Source organism: Symphalangus syndactylus, chromosome 13, assembly GCF_028878055.3.
Source record: "Symphalangus syndactylus isolate Jambi chromosome 13, NHGRI_mSymSyn1-v2.1_pri, whole genome shotgun sequence".
Lineage (NCBI taxonomy): Eukaryota > Metazoa > Chordata > Mammalia > Primates > Hylobatidae > Symphalangus > Symphalangus syndactylus.
Genome location: NC_072435.2, coordinates 20187624 through 20211721, shown reverse-complemented (window position 1 = coordinate 20211721; position 24098 = coordinate 20187624). Strand labels below are relative to the sequence as shown.

The 24098-nt window shown below is 49.4% G+C and overlaps 2 protein-coding genes across 7 annotated transcripts in view; both read left to right on the top strand.

Moving 5' to 3' along the window:
* Positions 1–677: 677 nt before the first annotated feature.
* On the top strand, positions 678–17089 carry ZNF584 (zinc finger protein 584). Of its 6 annotated transcripts, XM_063615372.1 has the most exons (5): positions 1338–6245; positions 7067–7193; positions 13987–14107; positions 14280–14403; positions 15577–17089. In XM_063615372.1, the coding sequence occupies exons 1-5, from the start codon at positions 6228–6230 to the stop codon at positions 15622–15624; spliced, it is 438 nt and encodes a 145-aa protein (XP_063471442.1). In that variant the 5' UTR covers positions 1338–6227; the 3' UTR covers positions 15625–17089. The 6 variants fall into 6 exon arrangements, with proteins under 6 accessions (XP_055092186.2, XP_063471442.1, XP_055092183.2 ...); XM_055236208.2 differs by lacking the exon at positions 14280–14403 and having other exon boundaries at positions 1789–6245; positions 7043–7193; positions 13987–14109; XM_055236209.2 differs by lacking the exon at positions 14280–14403 and having other exon boundaries at positions 1791–6245; positions 13987–14109.
* Positions 17090–17220: 131 nt separating this feature from the next.
* ZNF324B (zinc finger protein 324B) overlaps positions 17221–24098 on the top strand; it is a 45244-nt gene continuing 38366 nt past the window's right edge. Inside the window, 1 exon segment of the mRNA XM_055236207.2 lies at positions 17221–18091. The gene's annotated coding sequence lies outside the window, so the exon portion shown is untranslated.

Genomic DNA, 24098 nt, shown 5'->3' with positions numbered 1-24098 from the left:
AGCAGATGAGGTCCAGGCGGCTGAGCCAACCGAACCATGGTTCTGGTAGCACTGCCTCCCCCGCCACGCTCAGGGGGCTCTGCTCCCCAAGCCCTTCCCAAATCCTGCCGTCCAGCTCTCCTCCCCACCTTGCAGGAGGGACGCCAGGGCCCGGTTTTCGGGTTCCACCATTCTTTCTTCAATGAGGGTCGGAGAGGTCCCTGCCCACGCCAGACCCGTCCCCGGCCGTCGCGGCATCCTCTTGTGATCAGGCCGAGGGACCAAGGGCCAAGAGCGGGGCTTCGCCGGACGCTGGGAGCATCACTGTCCAGACTGACAGATGGGGAAACTGAGGCTGACCAGCTGGGCAGGGCGTGCATTCGAATCTGGGTCCTGGAAGCGTTCTGCAAGATCCCTTCTCACCTCAACCGCACGTGCTGGCATCCTTGGGTTTCCCTCCTTCCGCAGATCACAGCCGCAGTTCTCTCCTCCGCCCTCATAGTCACGGCCCTGCCTTCTCCCTCCTCATGCCTCGGGCGGGCCCCGCCCAGAATGCGGTGAGGCCTTCGGGGAAGCGCGGACCAATCGGAGGCCCTATGTAGGGCTGAAGAGGCGGGACTCTGGTCGCCATAACAACTCATCCCGCCTGTGGTGCGCGCGCGTCGCCTCCGCGCCGCAGCTCTAGTAAGTGAGGCAGGGAAGGCGCGCCAGACTCGACGGCCAATCAGGGACCCGAGGCCGGCGTTGCCATGACGACCACGTTGCGCCGGAGAATGCGTCAGGCGCTGGAACCGCGGGGAACTCGGGGAGCGAGTGCTGAGAGCAGTGAGCACCAGCACTCCGATGGCGCTGGCGAGAGGAAAGGCTGCGGCGCGCAGAGCGAGGCTGTGGGGCCCAAGGTTGTGACTCGAGGCCGCGGGACCCCAGGATGGGGGACAGGAGGCTGCGGGCCTTAGGTGAGCAGCAAGCGAGAGACCAGTCCCTTCGAGCGCCCTCACGCGTTTTGTCCCCGGCCCCGCGGGCTTCAGTTGTCTGGGGGCGGTGATTGTGAGTACAGATCATATAGTTATGAATACATTTTAACGCAGATCCAAACACATAGTATAACGTGAGGATCCTATATAAAGTGAGACTCCTTCTCAAAAAAAAAAAAGTTTTTTTTTTGTTTTGTTTTTTTTTAGCCGGACGTGATGGCGGGCGCCTGTAGTCCTAACCACTCGGGAGGCTGAGGCAGGAGAATCGCTTGAAGCCGGGAGGCGGAGGCTTCAGTGGCCCGAAATCGCGCCACTGCACTCCAACCTGGGCGACAGAGCGAGAGACTCCGTTTGCAGGGGGGGGGTAAGTGTTTTTTAAAATGCGGTCAAATTCGAACATAGGTTTATAGGATCACATAGTTGATCCGCTCTAACCCCACACCTACCTGCAGACCCGGTTAGACCTGAGGTCCTCTCATCCCAGGGAAGAGACTAGGGTTCGCACTGGCTCCCCTGGGGCCCGGCTTGGCGTGGCAAAGCTGGGAGTCTCGCCCTAGGTTGGGGTTTCCTCTGCTCTGTAAGCCTCTGCAGAAAGAGCAGAGGGTGGTGGGAGAAGTGCCCAAGAGGGGCCACAAGCTACCTGTGATCTATATCCCCCCACCAGGGGGATGGGTGCTTTCATTTTTATCGTTGTGCAAAACTTCACATTAAGTACTGGACTTCTCCAAAGAATCTCCCAGACATCTACTTGTTCTTTCAAAACATCACAGATTTTTTAAAAAATAATTTACATACCATATAATTTGCCCATTTTGAGTGTACAATTCAAGGCTGGGCGCGGTGGCTCACGCCTGTAATCCCACCACTTTGGGAGGCCGAGGTGGGTGGATCACCTGAGGTCAGGAGTTCGAGACCAGCCTGACCAACATGGAGAAACCCCATCTGTACTAAAAATACAAAATTAGCTGGGCGTGGTGGCACATGCCTGTAATCCCAGCTCCTTGGGAGGCTGAGAGGCAGGAGAATCGCTTGAACTCGGGAGGCGGAGGTTGCGGCAAGCCGAGATCGCACCATTGCACTCCAGCCTGGGCAAAAAGAGCGAAACTGCGTCTCAAAAAAAAAAAAAAAAGGCCATAGGTCTGAACAGACCCCTCACCTAAGAAAAATAGATACATAGCTGGCAAATAGGCACATGAAAATGTGCTACACATCATATGCCATTAGGGAATGGCAAATTGAAACAATAATGAGATACTACTATACATCTATTAGAATGGCTAAAATGCAAAACAGTGATAGCACCATATGCTAGCAAGGTTATGAGGCAATGGGAACTCTCGAATACTGCTGGTAGAAAGGCAAAATGGCATAGCCACTTTGGAAGACAGTTTGGCAGTTTCTTACAAAAAGTTAAATATAGTCTTACCATATGATGCAGCAATCACACTCCTGGGTATTTGCACAAGTGAGTTGAGAACTTATGTCCATGTGAAAACCACACAAATTATTATAGCAGCTTTATTCATAATTGCTCAAAACTTGAATCAACCCAGATGTCCTTCAACAGATAAATGGCTCATCTGTGTTACATCCACACAATGGAATATCATTCAGCAATAAAATTAACTGTGCTACCAAGTTATGAAAGGCATGGAAGAGTCTGAAATGCATATTGGTAAGTGACAGAAGCCAGACTGAGAAAGCTACATACTGTATGATTACAAGTTTATGACATTCTAGAAAAGGTAAAGCTATAGAGACAGTAAAGCAGTGACTGCCAGGGGCTCAGTGGGAGGGAGGGAGGGGGGAATGAATAGTAGCACAAGTAATTTTTGGGGGCAGTGAAAGTATTTTGTACTATATTGTAATGGTGGATACATGAGTTTATGCATTTGTGAAAACCCATATGATGTACAATATGGGTTTAGTTAATAATGTACTAATACTCATTTTAAAATGTTAACAAATAGGCCGGGTGCGGTAGCTCATGCCTGTAATCCCAGCACTTTGGGAGGCTGAGGTGGGCGCATCATGAGGTCAGGAGATGGAGACCATCCTGGCCAAAATGGTGAAACCCCAACTCTACTAAAAATACAATAATTAGCCGGGTGTGGTGGCATGCGCTTGTCGTCCCAGCTACTCGTGAGGCTGAGGCAGGAGAATTGCTTGAACCCGAGAGGCAGAGGTTGCTGTGGGATCATGCCACTGCACTCCAGCCTGGGTGACAGAGCAAGACTCCGTCTCAAAAAGAAAAAAGGAAGAAGAAACTAAAATGAGGTCCAATGAAGCGGTGCCAGGAAAAACATAATGAGCTGTTAAGCCCAGGAAAGGTAAGTGGTTAAGAGAGAACTTTGGTCTGAGACTTACTGGAATCAAGCTGTAGCACTGCCTCCCACCAGCTTTATGACTCAGGGCAAATACTTAGCCTATGGGAGCCTCAGGCCCTGGACCCTCTACTCCTCTGCTCCACCCATGGGAGAGATCAGGCCCATCTCACAGAGGAACAGATTTTCAAGAACGATTTGAGGATATGTATTAGCCCAGGACATGTTATGGGATGACCAGTGTCTTCAAACTAGGCAGAAAGAGGGGACAAGTGGGGGACAGGGTACAGGAGTCAGGGGAAGTAGGCGAAAAGGTGGACTGTTTAGTAGGGGATCAGGAACATAGAAAAGTGGCAAGACTAGTGACCTTGGTACCCAGACACCAGGGGTATAACTCAGACACCAGGTGTGAGAACAGCTCAACTCCAGGGTTACTTCCATCCCCAGCTTGCAATGTCCACGGCTGAGCCTCTTTGATAACTTGTGCTAACTTGTGCTATTCCTGGTTTCAAGTCTACCTGGTCCATCAATCGGTGCTCTTGTCTGCACTCCAGTTGGGGGAACTCATGAACTGTAAAGGGCAATCCTGTGGGGAATGAACAGGCTCGTCAGTCCAGCCTAGGGCAGACTGACCCACCATGACAGTCCAGGGGTACTGATGACAGGCATGTACCATGAGCTTGGGGGCGTCCCACCTGTGTCTCCAATGGAGAGAATACACAGGTGTCACTGAGGAACAGGGTTGCAAGGACTATCTGAGGATATGGGGTCAGCTGAGGACATGTTAAGGAGAGGCAAACATTACACAGCTAGGCACTAAGGAGAGAGAAAGGGACACAGCGGGGCATGGCCAGAAGACTGGAATTGGGGAGCTGAGTGGAGGCACCAAGACCTGCGAGGGCACAGGCTGGGCACCAGGTGTGAGAACAGCCCACTCCTGGGGGCATTCACCAGGGGTAGATCTCTTCAGGGTCCCTCTGCCACAACTAGTTTTGAGTTCATGTGGTCCACCTGCTGGTGGGAATGTAGAAGCCTTCAGACCTATGAAGGATGATGAGTTTTTGAGAGTCCAGCTCAGGAGAGGCCAAAACACCATGACCCCAGCAAGCGAGAATAATCCTTACTCCAAGACAAACAGAACTGCACAAAATGAACATCCCGGGAAGGCTCCCAGGGCAGGACCCAGTGGCCCCACACGCACCCATGTCAGTGCATGCAGTGCCTGGAATCTTACAGGAAGTGACCGAGCTGAACGTGACCAGCTGTGAAGATGCAGAGACTTCTGAGCCCCGATCTTGGCCACTCACGGCCCTTGGTAGAATGTGTGGGGTGTCCACTCAGCCACTTGTTAGAGAAGGTGGCATGATCTGGGCCTCAGTGCCACGACCAACAGCGACTTCCAAGGGGAACGTGGAAAGAGCAGAGGAAAAAAACCAGAGTTCAGGCTGGGGAGAGTGACGGTGCCAGTGGTCTGACCCAGCACTGAGTGCAAAGTTCTCCAGCATCACTCTCAGGTAGAAGCTCCTCTGGACCTTGCCTAAGAACTCCGTTCGTGCGGGAGGACGCAGGCCCACCTGCTCTAACATGAACGCGTCTGAATTCAGCGCAGGACACCCAGGAGCCCGGTTATTCTCCTGACAGCGTCCGCCCCTCATTTGTCCTTGACCCCCTGTCTGACGTACTCAGCCATGTACTCACTCTCCTCTCCCAGGCCCCCAAACCTGAGATCACCATGGCGTGATATGGGGTAGACTACCAGCCTACCGTGCCTCGGCAGTGTGCAGGGCGACCTGTCCCTGGCATCCACACCTGTGGCCCATACGTCGCCCACATTGTGGGGCGCCGAAAACCCAACACAACTGAAACACAACTGCTGACCTTCCCCCGAAGCCGCCTCTAAACGAGGTCCCTAGGCCCCTGGTCCCAGCCGCTCTTTGAAGACTAGCCTGATGACAGGCATGTACCATGTTTTTGGCTGGGACGTTTTTCTGAGCCTTGCCCCGGGCTCCGTAAAGCGGACACGGTGCCAGGGAGAGGATTTCGGGGCGGTTGCGGGCACAGGCGGGCTTCTGCGGAGGCCCTGGCGAACGCCCCCGGGCGGCGCGGTCACGGGGCCGCCCCCTCCACTGTGAGGTCATCGGGGCTCAGCAACATTCACAGCGGCTAGGACGCGTACAGGTCACTGAGGCAGAACTTTTCGACTCTCGCGCCTTCGCTCGTTTCTGCGGACCAGCGGAATCTCCTCCACACCGCACACCGCCCACCGCCCACCGCCCAGCGATCCCATTGCCGCAAACCGCCCCAAAGCCGGCGCCGGAAGCCCAGCGCCACGCAGGGCCCGCCCGAACGTTCCCGTTCCTGGGCCGCCATTGGCCAAGTCTGAACGGCCCCACGTCGAGGCTCCTTATGGGAAACGTAGTTCACGCCCCGCTTCAGGAGCTAGCGGCGCCCTCCCTTATCGCCTTGGCAACGACCCAGCCGCGCCGCGAGGAGAGCCGGGAATGGAGGTCGTGGCGTGAGGGGCGCCGAGCTAGGGGAGGCGCGGGCCACGGGAGTTCCGGCGTTGCCCAGCAGTCCGCAATCCTCGGCAGGAAGACTGTCCCGGCGCCTCAGGCAGCTCTGCGTGGGCCGGGGTGACTTCCTCGCGATCCCCTGGGCGAGGTGAAGGGCAGGGACACTTGCCGCACCTTCCACGCGCCGTGTCCCACCGGCGAGTGGCTCCATCTTCCTCAGACTTGTCGCTCGCGGACAGGCGCCGTGGGTCTCCCGGGCCTCCGTACCGTCCTCCTTCCCCGTGGCTCCGGGAAGCGGTCCCCTGTCTTCGGACGCATTTCACCCGCGCGGGGAGAGCTGCCCGAGAAGGTTCCACGGCGGCCGAGGGTTTCCGCGCCCAGGACGCGTTTCGGCTGAGGCCGTGGGTCCAGGCCACGGGTTCTGCCCGCACGGTCCAATGGCCGGGGAGGCGGAGGTGAGCAGAGGATGCCTCCGAGGAATGAGGGGGGCCGCCAGGTGGGGGGCGGCGTGTGCCAGGGCAGAGTTGGAGGAGGGCAGGAGATCTGCGTATGGAAATCTCGGAGATCTGCGTATGATTCCAGGGGGAGGTCTTTGATGCAGGGCTGGGGCATGCCCTTGACAGTGGGAGCCATTGGAGATGTACCGCAGGACTGGGACAGTATGGGGTCGTTGTTGCTGTGCCAGGCACTCTTGGAGGCGCATGTGTAGAACGGCGTGTGGAAGGCCAGGCAATTGCCTATAGGGTAAACTGGGGAGGTTGTGCTGAGGGTGCAGAGTTTTAGGCATTCTGTTGTCCAGTTTTGTGCTTGTTGAGCAGGAGGCAAACTGGACCCTGGGACCAGGTACTTGAGACCTAAGGGAGAAGGATGAGCACAGGTTTGGTTGCGTCTGAGAGGTGTGATCTCTGGGACTGGAATTGGCAGACAGGAGATAGAGTGGAGCCTGTGCGCTTGGCCCTGCACATAGATGGGATCAGTCTGGTCACCAGCCTGATGTCGCTTTGGGCTGGACACAGTTTCCAGTAGTAACACCAGAAACATCAATAACACCAGCAGCTCTGATATTCCTCTGGGATAGAAAGAAGGTATAAGGGTATGTGTAGGGAGTAAGGTGGGGAAGGGTCTGGGGCTCATAGGGAAAGATAATGTCAGGGGGAGATGTGATAGGACCCTGAGATACAGGTCAAGGGCCTGAATGTGTCCCTCTGTCCATATTTTGGTTGTTTTTTTTCTGCCCATCATTGACCCCAAGGCTCAGTTGGACCCATCATTGCAGGGCTTGGTGATGTTTGAGGATGTGACGGTATATTTCTCCAGGGAGGAGTGGGGGCTCCTTAATGTGACCCAGAAGGGCCTATACCGGGATGTGATGCTGGAGAACTTTGCACTCGTTAGCTCACTGGGTAAGTCTCTTACACTGTCCCCCAGCACACTGACTACCCCCGCATTTTCCCCATGTGAAGTTCTGTCCATAACGAAGCCAGACCATGGGGGCTCTTTCCTTCCCAGATTCCCTGTTGTAGGTGTTGTGGGTGGTGGGACTCGGCGGTGGGACTCGGCGGTGTGCTCTTTCCCTGCCTTTCTCTGAGCAATGCTGTTGGCAGCCTCAACACCTCTTGCCCCAGGAGCAGGTTTTGGGAGTCAGATGTTTCATAGTTTGCCCACCAAATCCCACCAAGCTCTGCCTTTTCCTGGCCATGTGGCTCTCTTGAAGACATGGCTTCTCTGTGCTCCCGGTTTTGCCTTCCTACAAAAGAAATTTTACAGGGACCTCCCTGGGCCAGCCTTGACCCATGAATTTTAATCAGAACAGTTTGGGGAATATATATATATATATATATACGTGTTTTTTGAGACAGAGCCTCGCTCTGTTGCCCAGGCTGGAGTGCGGTGGCACAGTCTTGGCTCACCACAAACTCTGCCTCCAGGCGGAGGGTTCAAGCGATTCTCCTGCCTCAGCCTCCCGAGTAGCTGGGACTGCAGGCTCGCGCCACCATGCCTGGCTAATTTTTGTATTTTTAGTAGAGATGGAGTTTCACTATGTTGGCCAGGCTGGTCTTGAACTCCTGACCTCGTGATCTGCCTGCCTTGGCCTCTCAAAGTGCTGGGATAACAGGCGTGAGCCACTGCGCCCAGCCAATATTGCCATCTTAATATTAAATCTTTAGGTCAATGAACATAGGATATGTTTTCATTTATTTAGCTCTTTTATTTTCAATGTTTTGTATTATCAGTGTACAAAGGTACTTCTTTTTTTTTTGTTTTTTTACACAGGCTCTCGCTCTGTCGCCCAGGCTGGAGTGCAGTGGCACGATCTCGGCTCACTGCAAGCTCCGCCTCCTGGGTTCATGCCATTCTCCTGCCTCAGCCTCCCAAGTAGCTGGGACTACAGGCGCCCGCCACCACGCCCAGCTAATTTTTTGTATTTTTAGTAGAGATGGGGTTTCACCATGGTCTCGATCTCCTGACCTCGTGATCCACCCACCTCAGCCTCCCAAAGTGCTGGGATTACAGGCGTGAGCCACTGAGCCCGGCCACAAAGGTACTTCTTTCGTTAAATTTATTCCTAAGTACTTTATTCTTTTTTTTTTTTTTTTTTTTTTTTTTTTTTTTTTTTGAGACGGAGTCTCGCTCTGTCGCCCAGGCTGGAGTGCAGTGGCGCAATCTCGGCTCACTGCAAGCTCCGCCTCCTGGGTTCACGCCATTCTCCTGCCTCAGCCTCTCTGAGTAGCTGGGACTACAGGCGCCCACCACCACGCCCGGCTAATTTTTTTGTATTTTTAGTAGAGACGGGGTTTCATCGTGGTCTCGATCTCCTGACCTCGTGATCCGCCCGCCTCAGCCTCCCAAAGTGCTGGGATTACAAGCGTGAGCCACCGCGCCCGGCCAAGTACTTTATTCTTTTTGATGCTTTTTTTTTTTGAGACGGAGTCTCACTCTGTCACCCAGGCTGGAGTGCAGTGGCCTGATCTTGGCTCACTGTAAGCTCCGCCTCCTGGATTCAAGTGAATCTCCTGCCTCAGCCTCCCGAGTAGCTGGGACTACAGGCGCGTGCCACCACATCTGGCTAGTTTTTGTATTTTTAATAGAGACAGGTTTTCTCCATGTTGGCCAGGCTGGTCTTGAACTCCTGACGTCAGGTGATCCACCCGCCTCGGCCTCCCGAAGTGCTGGGATTACAGGCATGAGCCACCATACCTGGCTTGATGCTATTTTAAATGGAATTGTTTTCTTAATTTAATTTTGGATTCTTCATTGCTAGTTGTAGACATATAATCGGTTTCATATACTAATCTTGTATCCTGTAGCATTACTAAATCTGTTTATTAGTTCAAATAGTTTTTTAGTGGATTCCTTCCTATTTTCCATATATAAGATCATGCTGTCTATGAATAGAGATAGTTTTACTTCTTCCTTTGCCTCACTGACCTAGCTAGACCCTCCAGTACTTTATTCAGTAGAAATGGGGAGAGGAGACATCCTTGTTCCCTGTCTTGAGGGTGTTCAGTCTTTCACTGTTAAGTATGGTGTTAGCTGTTGGTTTTTTTGCAGATGCCCATTTCAGGTGAGGAAGTTCTCTTCTCTTTCTAGTTCGTTTAATGTGTTTATTAAGAAAAGTCATGGGCAGGTGCAGTGGCTCATGCCTGTAATTTCAGCATTTTGGGAGGGTGAGGCAGGTGGATTACCTGAGCTCAGGAGTTCAAGACCAGTGTGGTCAACATGGTGAAACCCTGTCTCTACTAAAAGTACAAAATTAGCCAGGTTCAGTGGCACATGCCTGTAATCCCAGCTACTTGGGAAGCTGAGGCAGGAGAATAGCTTGAACCTGGGAGGTGGAGGTTGCAGTGAGCTGAGATTGCTCCATTGCACTCCAGCCCGGGCAACAAGAGCAAAACTTCGTCTCAAAAAAAAAAAAAAAAAAAAAAAGAAAGGTCACTAGATTTTGTCAAATGCTTTTCCAATGTCTAATGAAATGAGCATGTGATTTTTGTCCTTCTGTTAACGTAGCGTATTAGAATAATTGATTGCCTTTTTTTTTTTGAGATGGAGCCTTGTTCTGTCACCAGGCTGGAGTGAGTGGCGCGATCTTGGCTCACTGCAACCTCCACCTCCCAGGTTCAAGTGATTTTCCTGCCTCAGCCTCCCAAGTAGCTGGGACTATAGGCGCGCGCCACCACGCCCAGCTAATTTTTGTATTTTTCGTAGAGATGGGGTTTCACCATGTTGGCAAGGATGGTCTTGATCTCTTGACCTTGTGATCTGCCCCCGTCAGCCTCCCAACAGTAATTGATTTTCATATGTTCAACCTTGCATTACTGGGATAAATTCCCTGTCATGGCTTATAATACTTGTTTTTTTTTTTTTGACAGAGTCTTACTCTGTTGCCCAGGCTGGAGTTCAGTGGCACGATCTCGGCTCATTGCAACCTCCACCTCTTGGGTTCAAGTGATTCTCCTGCCTCTGCCTCCTGAGTAGCTGGGATTACAGGCTCGCACCACTATGCCCGGCTAATTTTTTTATTTTTAGTAGAGACAGGGGTTTCACCATATTGGCCAGGGTGGTCTTGAACTCCCGACCTCAGGTGATATGCCCGCTTCGGCCTCCAAAGTGCTGAGATTACAGGTGTGAGTCACCACGCCCGGCCAGTGGTGTAGTTTTCTTATAATGTCTCTGTATTGAGTATGAGGGTAATTTTGACCTCAATGGATGAGTTGGGAATGTTTCCTTCTCTTTCGTTTTCTGGAAGAGTTTGTTAAGTATTGGTGTTCTTATTTCAGTATTGTTAGTATTCACCTTTGAAGCCATCAGGGCTTGGGGTTGTGTGCGTGTTGGGGGGAAAGTTTTTTAATAACAACAAGAAAACCCTCTTTGTTACATTCGTATTTAGATTTTCCATTTCTTCTTGACAGTTAGTTTTGATAGTTTGTGTCTACTTGGGAATTTGTCCATTTCATCTAAGTTATCCAATTTGTTGGCATACATTTGTACATAGTATTTCATTATTTTTAAATTTTTATAAGGTTACTAGTGATGTCCTTTTTCCATTCCTATTCGAAGTAGTATTGAGTCTTCTCTCTGTTTTTTGTCACTCTAGGTAAACGTTTGCCAATTTTGTTGATTTTTTCAAAGAACCAAATTTTGGTTTGTTGATTCTCTTTTTCTAATCTCTGTTTCATTTGTTTCTGCTCTAATTTTTATTATTTCCCTCCTCTTGCTATCTTTGGGTTTGTTTTTCTTCTTCTTGTTCCTTGAGGTGTAAAGTTAGGTTATTGGTTTGAGATCTTTTAAAATATGGGTAGTTATAGCCATAATGTTCCCACTAAGCTCTGCATTTTCTGCATCCCATAATTTTTTGTTTGCTGTGGTTTTTTTTTCTTTTTCTTTTTTCTTTTTTTAATTTTTCTTTTTGAGATGGAGTCTTGTTGCCCAGGCTGGAATGCAATGGCGCAATCTCGGCTCAGTGCAATCTCTACCTCCTGGGTTCAAGAAATTCTCTTGCCTCAGCCTCCGGAGTTGCTGGGATTACAGGCATGTGCCACCATGCCCAGCTAATTTTTTTTTTTTTTTTTGAGATGGAGTCTGATGCCACCCAGGCTGGAGTGCAGTGGTGCAATCTTGGCTCACTGCAACCTCCACCCCCCAGGTTCAAGTGATTCTCCTGCCTCAGCCTCCGAGTGGCATGTGCCACCACGCCTGGCAATTTTTGTTTTTTTTTTTTTTTGGTAGAGACAGGGTTTTGCCATGTTGGCCAGGCTGGTCTTGAACTCCTGACCACAGGTGATCCACCCACCTCAGCCTACCAAAGTGCTGGGATTACAGGCGTGAGCCACCGCCCGGCCTGTTGTGTTTTTCTTTTCTTTTCTGTTTTTTTTCAGATGGAGTCTCGCTCTGTCACCCAGGCTGGAGTGCAGTGGCACAATCTCGGCTCACTGCAAGCTCCGCCTCCTGGGTTCATGCCATTCTCCTGCCTCAGCCTCCCGAGTAACTGGGACTACAGGCGCCCGCCACCACGCCCGGCTAATTTTTTTTTTGTATTTTTAGTAGAGACGGGGTTTCACTGTGTTCGGCAGGATGGTCTCAAACTCCTGACCTTGTGATCCACCTGCCTCGGCCTCCCAAAGTGCTGGGATTACAGGTGTGAGCCACCGCACCCAGCCCTGTGTTTTTATTTTCATTCCTCTCAAAGTACTTTGTAATTGTCATGTGATTTATTTTTTCTTTGACTCTGGATGTTTAGGAATGTTTTGTTTAAATTCCTTAAATTTGTGAGTTTCCTAAATTTCTCTTTTTTTTTTTTTTTTTTTTTTTTGAGACGGAGTCTCGCTCTGTCGCCCAGGCTGGAGTGCAGTGGCACAGTCTCGGCTCACTGCAAGCTCCGCCTCCCGGGTTCACGCCATTCTCCTGCCTCAGCCTCTCCGAGTAGCTGGGACTACAGGCGCCCGCCACCACGCCCGGCTAAGTTTTTGTATTTTTAGTAGAGACAGGGTTTCACCATGGTCTCGATCTCCAGACCTCGTGATCCACCCGCCTCGGCCTCCCAAAGTGCTGGGATTACAAGCGTGAGCCACCGCGCCCGGCCCCTAAATTTCTTTCTGTTGTTGATTTCTGTTTTAATTCATTTGTGGACAAGAACATACTTGACATTATTTCAATCCTTTGAAATCTACTGAGACTTTATTTATTTATTTATTTATTTTGAGACAGAGTCTTGCTGTGTCACCCAGGCTGGAGTGCAGTTGCACGATCTCAGCTCACTGCAAGCTCTGCCTCCTGGGTTCACGCCATTCTCCTGCCTCAGCCTCCTGAGTAGCTGGGACTACAGGTGCCCGCCACCATGCCCGGGTAATTTTTTTTTTGTATTTTTAGTAGAGATGGGGTTTCACTTTGTTAGCCAGGATGGTCTCGATCTCCTGACCTCATGATCTGCCCATCTTGGCCCCCCAAAGTGCTGGGATTACAGGCATGAGCCACCGTGCCCAGCCGAGGCTTATTTTATATCCTAGCAAATGGTACGTTCTGAAGACCGTTCCATGTGCATGTGACAATGTATATCCTGCTGTTGTTAGGTGGCAAGCTCTATAGATGTCTGTTAGGACTAGTTGGTTTTCATGTTGTTCAAGTCCACTACATCCTTGTTCATTTTCTTTTTTTTTTTTTTTTTTTTTTTTTTGAGACAGAGTCTCGCTCTGTCGCCCGGGCTGGAGTGCAGTGGCGCAATCTCGGCTCACTGCAAGCTCCGCCTCCCGGGTTCACACCATTCTCCTGCCTCAGCCTCCGAGTAGCTGGGACTACAGGCGCCCGCCACCGCGCCCGGCTAATTTTTTGTATTTTTTAGTAGAGACGGGGTTTCACCGTGGTCTCGATCTCCTGACCTCGTGATCCGCCTGCCTCGGCCTCCCAAAGTGCTGGGATTACAAGCGTGAGCCACCGCGCCCGGCCGTTCATTTTCTTCTTAGTGGTTCTATTCATTATTGATGGTGGAAAATTACAATCTTTATTAATGCTGAACAGTCTGTTTCTTCAGTTATGTCAGTTTTGCTTCATAGAAAGGCTTTTTTTTTCTTTTTGTTTGTTTATTTGTGTTTTTGAGACAGAGTCTCGCACTGTCGTCCAGGCTGGAGTGCAGTGGTGTGATCTCAGCTCACTGCAAGCTCCGCCTCCCACGTTCATGCCATTCTCCTGCCTAAGCCTCCCGAGTAGCTGGGACTACAGGTGCCCACCACCACACCTGGCTAATTTTTTGTATTTTTAGTAGAAGGGGGGTTTCACCGTGTTAGCCAGGATAGTCTTGATCTCCTAACCTCGTGATCCTCCCACCTCAGCCTCCCAAAGTGCTGGGATTACAGGCGTGAGCCACTGCGCCTGGCCTGTTTGTTTTTGAGACAGGGTCTCACTCTGTTGCCCAGGCTGTAGTGCAATGGTGTGATCGTGACTCACTGACGCTTTGACCTCCTAGGCTCAAGCAATCCTCTCACTATGGCCTCCCCAGTAACTGGGACTACAGGTGGTGCATGCCATCATGCCTGGCTAATTAAAATAATATATTTTTTGTAGAGCTGGGGTCTTACTGTGTTGCCCAGGCTGGTTGTGAACATCTGGGTTTAAGCGATCTCCTACCTCACTTTCCAAAGTGCTGGGATTACAGGCATGAGCCACCATGCCCAGCCTGTTTCTTTTACTACCTGTCACCCACAGGACTTGCACCTTCGAGATCCCCTGTGTTTACCCAGCTGGAGGATGATGAACAGTCATGGGTGCCCAGCTGGGTGGATGTGACTCCAGTCAGCAGAGCAGAAGCCAGGAGAGGTTTTGGTCTTGGTAAGTGGAGTGGAGGGGAATACCTTGGTTTCAGCAGTGGGCTCACAGAATGCTGAGTACCTGCATACACTGATACTTTGGTGTTGAGGGCAGCGACCATACCTTATTTCCTTCCACCTTTCCTGTCTTATCTGGACACTGTGCAGTCTGCCATCTCTACCATGATTTTCGGGCCCTGCATGTTCCTGCCTCTCTGGCCTGTGTCTCCTCATTGCCCTTCTCTGTATCTGTGCAGAGCTGTCTACTGCTGGCGACTCAGTGCATGTCTTGAAACGTGCACATATCCTTAAACAGGTATTTGAACTTCAGCCAATCCTTTTTTTTTTTTTTTTTTTTGAGACGGAGTCTTGCTCTGTCGCCCAGGCTGGAGTGCAGTGGCACTATCTCGGCTCACTGCAAGCTCCGCCTCCCGGGTTCACGCCATTCTCCTGCCTCAGCCTCTCCGAGTAGCTGGGACTACAGGCGCCCGCCACCACGCCCGGCTAATTTTTTGTATTTTTAGTAGAGACGGGGTTTCACCATGGTCTCGATCTCCTGACCTCGTGATCCGCCCGCCTCGGCCTCCCAAAGTGCTGGGATTACAAGCGTGAGCCACCGCGCCCGGCAACCAATCCTTAATTAATACTTAAACACCAGCTACTATTTTGGAATCACATTTTGCTGGGACTAGACACATGCCTCCTCATAGTGCTTGGCTGTCACCAGCAGCCAAGTCCCTGCTGGAACCCTTTGCAGAGGAGTGACTTGGAGACCCCACCTCTCTTCCCTGCATTGCATCCTATCTTGTGCCCTCATCTCAGTTGATGTTTTCCTTAGTCTGTAGTCTGGTGGAGCCATATTCAGTTGGGCCAGGCTTTCCCAACCCTGACCTTTCCTAGCAACTTTTCAGCAATTCTTTTTTTCTTTTTTTTTTAAGATGGAGTTTTGCTCTTATTGCCCAGGCTGGAGTGCAATGGTGCAATCTCAGCTCACTGCAACCTCTGCCTCCTGGATTCATGCCATTCTCCTGCCTCAGCCTCATGAGTAGCTGGGACTACAGGCACCTGCCAACATGCCCAGCTAATTTTTTTTTTTTTGAGACGGAGTTTTGCTCTTACTGCCCAGGCTGGAGTGCAATGGCACGATCTCAGCTCACTGCAACCTCCGCCTCCAGATTCAAGTGATCCTCCTGCCTTAGCCTCCCAAGTATCTGGGATTACAGGCATGCGCCACCACACCCGGCTAATTTTGTATTTTTAGAAGAGATGGGGTTTCGTTGTGTTGGTCAGGCTCATCTCGAACTCCTGACCTCAGGTGATCTGCCCGCCTCGGCCTCCCAAAGCACTGGGATTACAGGCGTGAGCCACCATGCCTGGCCCTTTCAACAGTTCTGTGGAGTCCTTTTGGGTGTGTCTGACATGCACTGGTGATGAAGGTACCTCCTCCCTCTAGTTCAACTCTTAGTAATAGATTCATCTCTGCTTTCAGATGGTTTGTGTAGAGTGGAGGATGAGAGAGCCCATCCTGAGCATCTGAAGAGCTACAGAGTCATCCAGCACCAGGACACTCATAGTGAGGGGAAACCAAGAAGGCACACTGAGCATGGGGCAGCCTTCCCACCTGGTTCCAGTTGTGGGCAACAGCAAGGAGTCCATGTGGCAGAGAAGCTGTTCAAATGCAGTGACTGTGGGAAGGTGTTCTTAAAGGCCTTTGCCCTTCTTGACCATCTGATAACGCATTCTGAAGAGAGACCCTTCAGATGCCCAACAGGCAGAAGTGCTTTCAAGGAGAAGTCAACTCATATTAACCCCCGAAAAATTCACACTGGAGAAACAGCCCATGTGTGTAATGAGTGTGGGAAGACCTTCAGTTACCCATCTAAGCTGAGGAAACACCAGAAGGTTCACACAGGTATAAAACCTTTTAAGTGTAGTGACTGTAGTAAAACCTTCAACCGCAAAGATGCACTTGTTCTACACCAGAGGATTCACACTGGAGAAAGGCCTTATGAGTGCAGCAAATGTGGGAAAACCTTCAGTGTTCTGTCTACCCTCATTCGGCACCGGAAAGTGCACATTGGAGAAAGGCCCTATGAGTGTACAGAATGTGGGAAGTTCTTTAAATACAATAATAGCTTCATTCTTCACCAGCGAGTTCACACTGGAGAAAGGCCTTTTGAATGCAAGCAATGTGGGAAAGGCTACGTGACCCGTTCAGGCCTCTATCAGCACTGGAAAGTCCACACTGGGGAACGGCCCTATGAATGTAGCCTGTGTGGGAAAACCTTCACTACCAGGTCCTACCGCAATCGGCACCAGCAGTTCCACACTGAAGAGAGGTCTTATAAATGTACAGAGTGTGGGAAAGCCTTCAAACATAGTTCCACCCTCCTTCAGCACAAGAAAGTCCATACTCCAGAAAGGCCTCAGGAGGACAGGTCACATGGGAAAGTCATTAGCTGCTAGCACCGTGTTCATCAGGAAAAGTCTTATTCCAGAAAGGAGGTTGAGGAGAGTGGCCGTGAGAGTGCCATCTGAAAGAAGCTAAACCTTGTACATCCCAACACCCACCCCAGGGAGAGTTCCCGTGTGTGCCCAGTGTGTGGGAAGCTTTCAGGAGCCACATTGCACTCTGACTTGCCTGGGGCTGTTGGCAGTGTCACATCACTCAGTTTATCCACCGCCATCCACCTCTATCCACCCCATAAGGTCCCTACAGCAAGTGGGACAGCAGACCTTGTGCTCCTTGCTCTAAACAGTACAGAGTCATTAATGGTGGAGCCCAAAACAGGCCTCATTCCCTACCCTTGACTGGTTTAGCTGTGGACATGACCCACCTCTGGCCAGAGGAGCTGAGCTGGTATCTTCTGGAGGCTTCCTGGGAAGGTTTACCATTTTCATGGACATGGTTGACATTACACATGGTATTTGTCATGCCCTAGCATGGACTGTCTCATACTGCTCTGGACTGTGTGGTAATAAAGGCTTTATTGTTTAAGCCACTTAAATTTTTTTTTTTTTTTTTGAGATGGTCTTATTCTGTTGCCCAGGCTGGAATGCAGTGGTGCCATCATAGCTCACCACAGCCTTGAACTGCTGGTCTCAAGGAATCTTCCTGCTTCAGCCTCCTGAGTAGCTGGCACTACAGGTGTGTGCCATCACACCTGGCTAATTTTTTTTTTTATTTGTAGACAGGGTCTTGCTGTATTGCCCAAGCTGGTCTCAAACTCTGAGCCTCAAGCTATCCTCCTGCCTTGGCCTCCCAAAGTGCTGGGAACCACTGCGCCTGGCCTAGTTTTTTTAGAGACAGGGTCTCACAGTCTCGCCCAGGCTGGAGTGCAGTAGTGTGAACCTAGCTCATTGCAGACTTGAACTGCTGGACTCAAGTGATCCTCCTGCTTCAGCGTATTGAATAGCTAGGATTGTACTTGTATGGCACCACATCTGACTCATTTTAAAAATTTTTTATAGAGACAGGATCTTGCTACATTGCCCAGGCTGGTCATGAACTCTTCGCCTCAAGCAGTCCTCTTGCCTCAGCCTTCCAAAGTGCTGGTATTATAGTTGTGAGCCACTGTGCCCTGCCAAGTCTCTTTTAATATTGAGGTTCTGATCCCTGTGTGTGGAGAGATTGAGAATAGAATCCGGCACTATCACCATAAGTTGAGGGAATGGCTTTTGTGGAGGTCGTCTCTTGAGTTTTTTCTGCCTCAGTGGGGATGGCAGGATGACAGAAAATAGCTCTGGTCAAGGTTGGCCTAATTTGTATTGGCCCCTCAGTCCTCCAGGGAAAGACTTGTAGCCTGGATGTCAGGCTTTTTTGTGGGTCCAGAGCTCACCTTGTGGAAGGGAATAGTTGGTGAGAGATCTTCTATATGTTTATGGACAGAAAAAGTTGGGTTCCTTGTTCCCAGGGAATGTTCCAGAACTTCCAGCATTGGTCAGAAGGAGCTGTTTCCAGATTCAGCTCAAAAGTCATATTCTCCAAAATCTGGAATATGGAGGTAAGTTATAGACTGACCGTAAGACCTATAGGGGCCTGTTGGGTAGAGTAATTTGAGTAGAGTAAGTGGGCATAGAAATACTGAGTGAAGTAGTATGGAGTGAAATGTCTGATAAAGAAGAGGACTTCAGCCAGTTCTAAAGAGGCATCCACAAATGTTCCAGCAACTGAGGTTTCCTGGGGTGAGGGCACCAGAACTTCTCAGCAGTTGCAGACCTGTTATTTGTGTCAAGGTCACTGTCAGCAAATAATCTACAGACTTTCTAGATTCTCATCCTCTCTGGGCTGTTCACCTCTCATGGCCATTATCCTGAGACTGAAAGATTCTATAGTTGCCGGGCGCGGTGGCTCACGCTTGTAATCCCAGCACTTTGGGAGGCCGAGGCGGGCGGATCACGAGGTCAGGAGATCGAGACCACGGTGAAACCCCATCTCTACTAAAAATACAAAAAAATTAGCTGGGTATAGTGGCGGGCGCCTATAGTCCCAGCTACTCGGAGAGGCTGAGGCAGGAGAATGGCATGAACCCGGGAGGCGGAGCTTGCAGTGAGCCGAGATCGCGCCACTGCACTCCAGCCTGGGTGACAGAGCGAGACTCCGTCTCAAAAAAAAAGATTCTATAGTCCTGGGATGTGCCTTTTGTGACCCAGCCAGTACTCCTGGTGTCTCTGGATGCTGTAGCCTTTGCGATTGTCAAGTTTTTGCTGTCATAGTGTCAGGGCTCTCCCTCTGGGGCTCAAGGGAGACAGGTAGGGTAACCAAAGTATGGATCCAGATCTTGCGGTTTATGGGACCTTTTCAGAGTCTTGCTGTGTCACGCAGCCTGGAGTGTAGTGGTGTGATCACGGCTCACTGCACCCTTGACTCCTGGGATTCATGTGATCCTTCTACCTCAGCCTCCTGAGTAGCAGAGACTACAGTTGCACGCCACCACACTCAGCTAATTTAAAAAAAAAATCGTTTTAGGCTGGGCGTGTTGGCCCATGCATGTAATCCTAGCACTTTGGGAGGCCAAGGTGGGCAGATCACTTTAGGTCAGGAGTTTGAAACCAGCCTGGCCAACATGGTGAAACCCCGCCTCTACTAAAAATACAAAAAAATTGGCTGGGCGCAGTGGCTCACGCCTGTAATCCCAGCACTTTGAGAGGCCGAGGCGGGTGGATCATGAGGTCAGGAGATTGAGACCATCCTGGCTAACATAGTGAAACCCTGTCTCTACTAAAAATACAAAAAAATTAGCCGGGCGTGGTGGCGGGCGCCTGTAGTCCCAGCTACTTGGGAGGCTGAGGCAGGAGAATTGCTTGAACCAGGGAGGCAGAGGTTGCAGTGAGCCAAGATCGCACCACTGCACTCCAGCCTAGGTGACAGAGCAAGACTCCGTCTCAAAAAAAAAAAAATTTTTTTTTTGAGGGGGTCAGGTTTGGTGGCTCATGCCCGTAATGCCAGCACTCTGGGAGACTGAGATGGGAGGATCGCTTGAGCCAAGAAGTTCATGACCAGCCTGGGCAGCACGGCAAGACCCCATCTCTTTAAATTTTTTTTTTTTTTTAAGAGACAAGGTTTTGCCATATGCCCAGGGTGATCTTGAACTCTTGGGCTCAAGTGATCTTCTAGCCTCAAACTCCCAAAGTGCTGGGGTTACAGGTGTGGCACTGTTCCCGGCTTATACCCACTTTTATTTTATTTTTTTTGAGATGGAGTCTCGCTCTGTTGCCCAGGCTGGAGTGCAGTGGTGTGATCTCAGCACACTGCAACCTCCGCCTCCCGGGGTCAAGCGATTCTCCTACCTCAGTCTCCCGAGTAGCTGAGATTATAGGCACCCGCCAGCATGCCTGGCTAATTTGTATTTTTAGTAGAGACGGGTTTTCACCATGCTGGCCAGGCTGGTCTCGAACTCCTGACCTTACAATTTGGATTGGTAAATTCAAATTTACCAATAAGGTAATCTGCCCACCTCAGCCTCTCAAAGTGCTGGGATTAACGGCATGAGCCACCGCACCCAGCCTATATACCCACTTTTAAAGACATACGAGATGCTAAATGTTATTCAGAATGGGCTAGAAAATGGGTGGTAACTTCCAGCTGTTGCCATGCTAAGGGGCAGTAACTTCCGAGTGTTGCCAAGGCAATGTCAAACTGCCATGGCAATGGCAGGCCTGTCTTACGGGGAAGTGCTTTCAGCGCCTCTTCCTGATTTCAGCGTCTTCAGCCTGCTCTGAAGTAGAGTCCCATTTGCCTCCTACCTCAGCTTCACAAAAATCCCTTGAAGGAGGAATTATCTTCATTTTCCACTGCTCCCCCACTTCCCCAGACTAGCTGCTGGATAAGATATTGATCACCTTGCTGCCTATAGAAATCTCAGTGCTGCTTTTTTAGGGGGAATGGAAGCCAATCCAAATTGTAATTTTTTTTTCTTTTGAGACGGAGTCTCCCCGTCACCCAGGCTGGAGTGCAGCGGCGCAGTCTTGGCTCCCAGGTTCAAGTGATTCTCCTGCCTCAGCCTCCTGAGTAGCTGGGATTACAGGTGCGCCGCACCATGCCCGGCTAATTTTTGTATTTTTAGTAGAGACGGGGTTTCACCATGTTGGTCAGATTGGTCTCGAACCCCTGACCTCGTGATCCGCCCACCTCGGCCTCCCAAAGTGCTGGGATTACAGGCAAGTGCTGGGATGCAAGACTTGTACACTGAAAACTACAAAATGTTGCTGAGAGCGACTGAAGAACACCTAAGTGAATGAGGACATTTACCATGTTCATGAACTGGAAGTCTCAATATTAGTATGTTAATCCTCCCCAAGTTGATTTGCAGATTCAATGCAGTCCCAGTAAAAATGTCACTAGGTTTTGTTGTTGTTGTTTTTGACTCGCTCTGTAACCCAGGCCGGAGTGCAGTGGTGCAATCTTTTCTCACTGCAACCTCCGCGTCCCGGGTTCAAGTGATTCTCCTGCCTCAGCCCCCCAAGTAGCTGGGACTACAGGTGCTTGCCACCACGCCCGGCTAATTTTTGTATTTTTAGTAGAGACAGGGTTTGCTATGTTGGTTAGGCTGGTCTCAAACTCCTAACCTCAAGTAATCTGCCCCTCTCACCTTCCTAACGTGCTGGGATTACAGGCATGAGCAGTTGATCAAATTCAACATCCCGTCATGGCAGAAACTCTCAACTAGGCGTGGAAGGAACATACAACGTAATAATGGCCATATATGACAGACCCACAGCTAACATCATACTGAATGGGGGAAAGGCTGAAAGCTTTTTCTCTCAGAACTGGAACAAGACAAAGATGCCCACTTTCACCACTCCTATTCAACATAGTACTAGATGTCCTAGACAGGCAAGAGAAAAGAAAAGGTATCCAAATTGGAGGAGACAAAGTAAATTGTTCCTTTTTGCAGATGACATGATCTTATATTTAGAAAAACCTAGACCCCACCAAAAAAACTCTTAGATCTGATAAAGAGATTCAGTAAGGTTTCAGGATACAATCAATGTACAAAAATCAGTAGTGTTTCTATACACCAGTAATGATCTAGCTGAAAAAGAAATCAAGAAGGCAATCCCATTTATGATAGTTACCAAAATATACCTGGGAATAAATTTAACCAAGGAGGTGAAACACCTCTACAAGGAAAATTACAGAACATTGATAATAGAATTGAAGAGACCTTTTCATTCAGCCTCACATTCTTCCTCTTCTGCCCACAAATAACCCCCTTCCAAAAATAAAAAAAAAGAGGATACAAACAAATGGAAAAACATATGTTCATGGATTAGGATAATTAATATATTTTGTTTTGTTTTGTTTTTGTTTGTTTTGAGACAGAGTCTCTCTCTGTTGCCCAGGCTGGAGCACAATGGCACGATCTCGGCTCACTACAAGCTCCGCCTCCCGGGTTCATGCCATTCTTCTGCCTCAGCCTTCCCAGCAGCTGGGACTACAGGCGCATGCCACTATACCCAGCTAATTTTTTGTATTTTTAGTAGAGACAGGGTTTCACCGTGTTAGCCAGGATGGTCTCGATCTCCTGACCTTGTGATCCGCCCGCCTCGGCCTCCCAAAATGCTGGGATTACAAGTGTGAGCCACTGCGCCCAGCTGTGTGTGTGTGTGTTTTTTTTTTTTTGAGACAGAGTCTTGCTCTGTTGCCCAGGCTGGAGTGCAGTGGCGTGATCTTGGCTCACTGCAAGCTCTGCCTCCCGGGTTCTCGCCATTCTCCTGCCTCAGCCTCCAGAGTAGCTGGTACTGTTGGCATGCGCCACCACACCTGGCTAATTTTTTGTATCTTTAGTAGAGACAGGTTTTCACCATGTTGCCCAGGCTGGTCTCAAACTCCTGACCTCGTAGTCTGCCCAGCTTGGCCTCCCAAAGTGCTGGAATTACAGGCATGAGCCACCGTGCCTGGCAGAAGAATTAATATTGTTAAAATGACCATACTGCCCGAAGCAAGCTACAGATTCAATGCAATCCCTATCAAGATATCAAATGCATTTTTTTCCCCACAGAATTAGAAAAAGTTTTCAGAGCTTTGTAGAATCAAAAAAGAGCCCAAGTAGCCAAAGCAATCCTGAGCACAAAGAGCAAAGCTGGAAGCATCACACTACCTGACTTGAAAATATGTTACAAGACTATAGTGACCAAAAGAATGTGGTATTGGTATAACAGTCACATAGACCACAGAAACATAACGGAGACCCAGAAATAAATCCAGGTATTCACAGCCAACTGATTTTCAACAAAGATGCCAATAACGTACATTGGGAAGGGATACCCTCTTCAATAAATCCAAAAACTAGATATCCATATGAATGAAACTAGACCCCCATCTCTCACCATATACAAAAACAACTCTAAATAAAGACTTAAACATATGACTCAAAACTGTAAAACTACTAGATAAAAACAAGGGGGCGGGGGCAGTGGCTCATACCTGTAATCCCAGCACTTTGGGAGGCTGAGGAGGGTTGATCACCAGAGGTCAGGAGTTCGAGACCAGCTTGACCGACATGGTGAAACCCCATCTCTACTAAAAATACAAAAAAAGTTAGCCGGGTGTGGTGGCGCATGGCTGTAATCTCAGCTACTTGGGAGGCTAAGGCAGGAGAATAGCTTGAACCTAGGAGGCAGAGGTTGCAGTGAGCTGAGATTGCACCATTGCACTCCAGCCTGGGCAACAAGAGTGAAACTCAGTCTCAAAAGAACAAAATAGAACAAAATATAACAAAAAACAACAACAACAACAAAAAAAAAAAAGAAAAGGAAAAGCACATGTTGGGAGAAAATATTAGCTAAATATATTCGACATCTTTTATCTCAAATATATAAGTAACACGACTGGATTATAAGTTAGTAATCATCCGAAGTTAAAAATGGGCAAAAGATCTGAACAAACATGCTTTGAAAGAAGATAGATGGTTATCAAATACACACTTGAAAAGTTGTTCAACGTCACTAGTCATTCAGGAAATGCAAATTTAAACTATGATGGGATACAACTACACATTTATTAGAATCGTTAAAATGAAAAAGACAAACATACAAATATATGGCAAGAATGTGGAGCAACTAGAACTCTCAGTGAGTTCAAATATAAGTGTTATAAATTTTTTTGAAAACAGTTTGACAGTTCTTAAAATGTTAAACATAAAAGCTGGGTATGGTGGAGTGCACCTGTAGTCCCAGCTACATTGGGCGGGAAGATCTTTTGAGCCCAGGAGTCCAAGTCCAGCCTGGGCAACATAGCCAGACCCTGTCTCAAAACAAAAACAAAAACAAAACAAAACAATTAAACATACACCTACCATATACCCCCAAAATTCCACTTCTAAGTATCTACCCAAGAGAATCCAAAGGATATATTCACACAAGGACTTGTACACAAATGTTTATAGCAGCTTCATTTGAGATAGTCAAAAGTTAGAAGCAATTCGGCCAGGCACTGTGGCTCATGGCTGTAATCCTACCACTTTGGGAGGCTGAGGCGGGTGGATCACGAGGTCAGGAGTTTGAGAC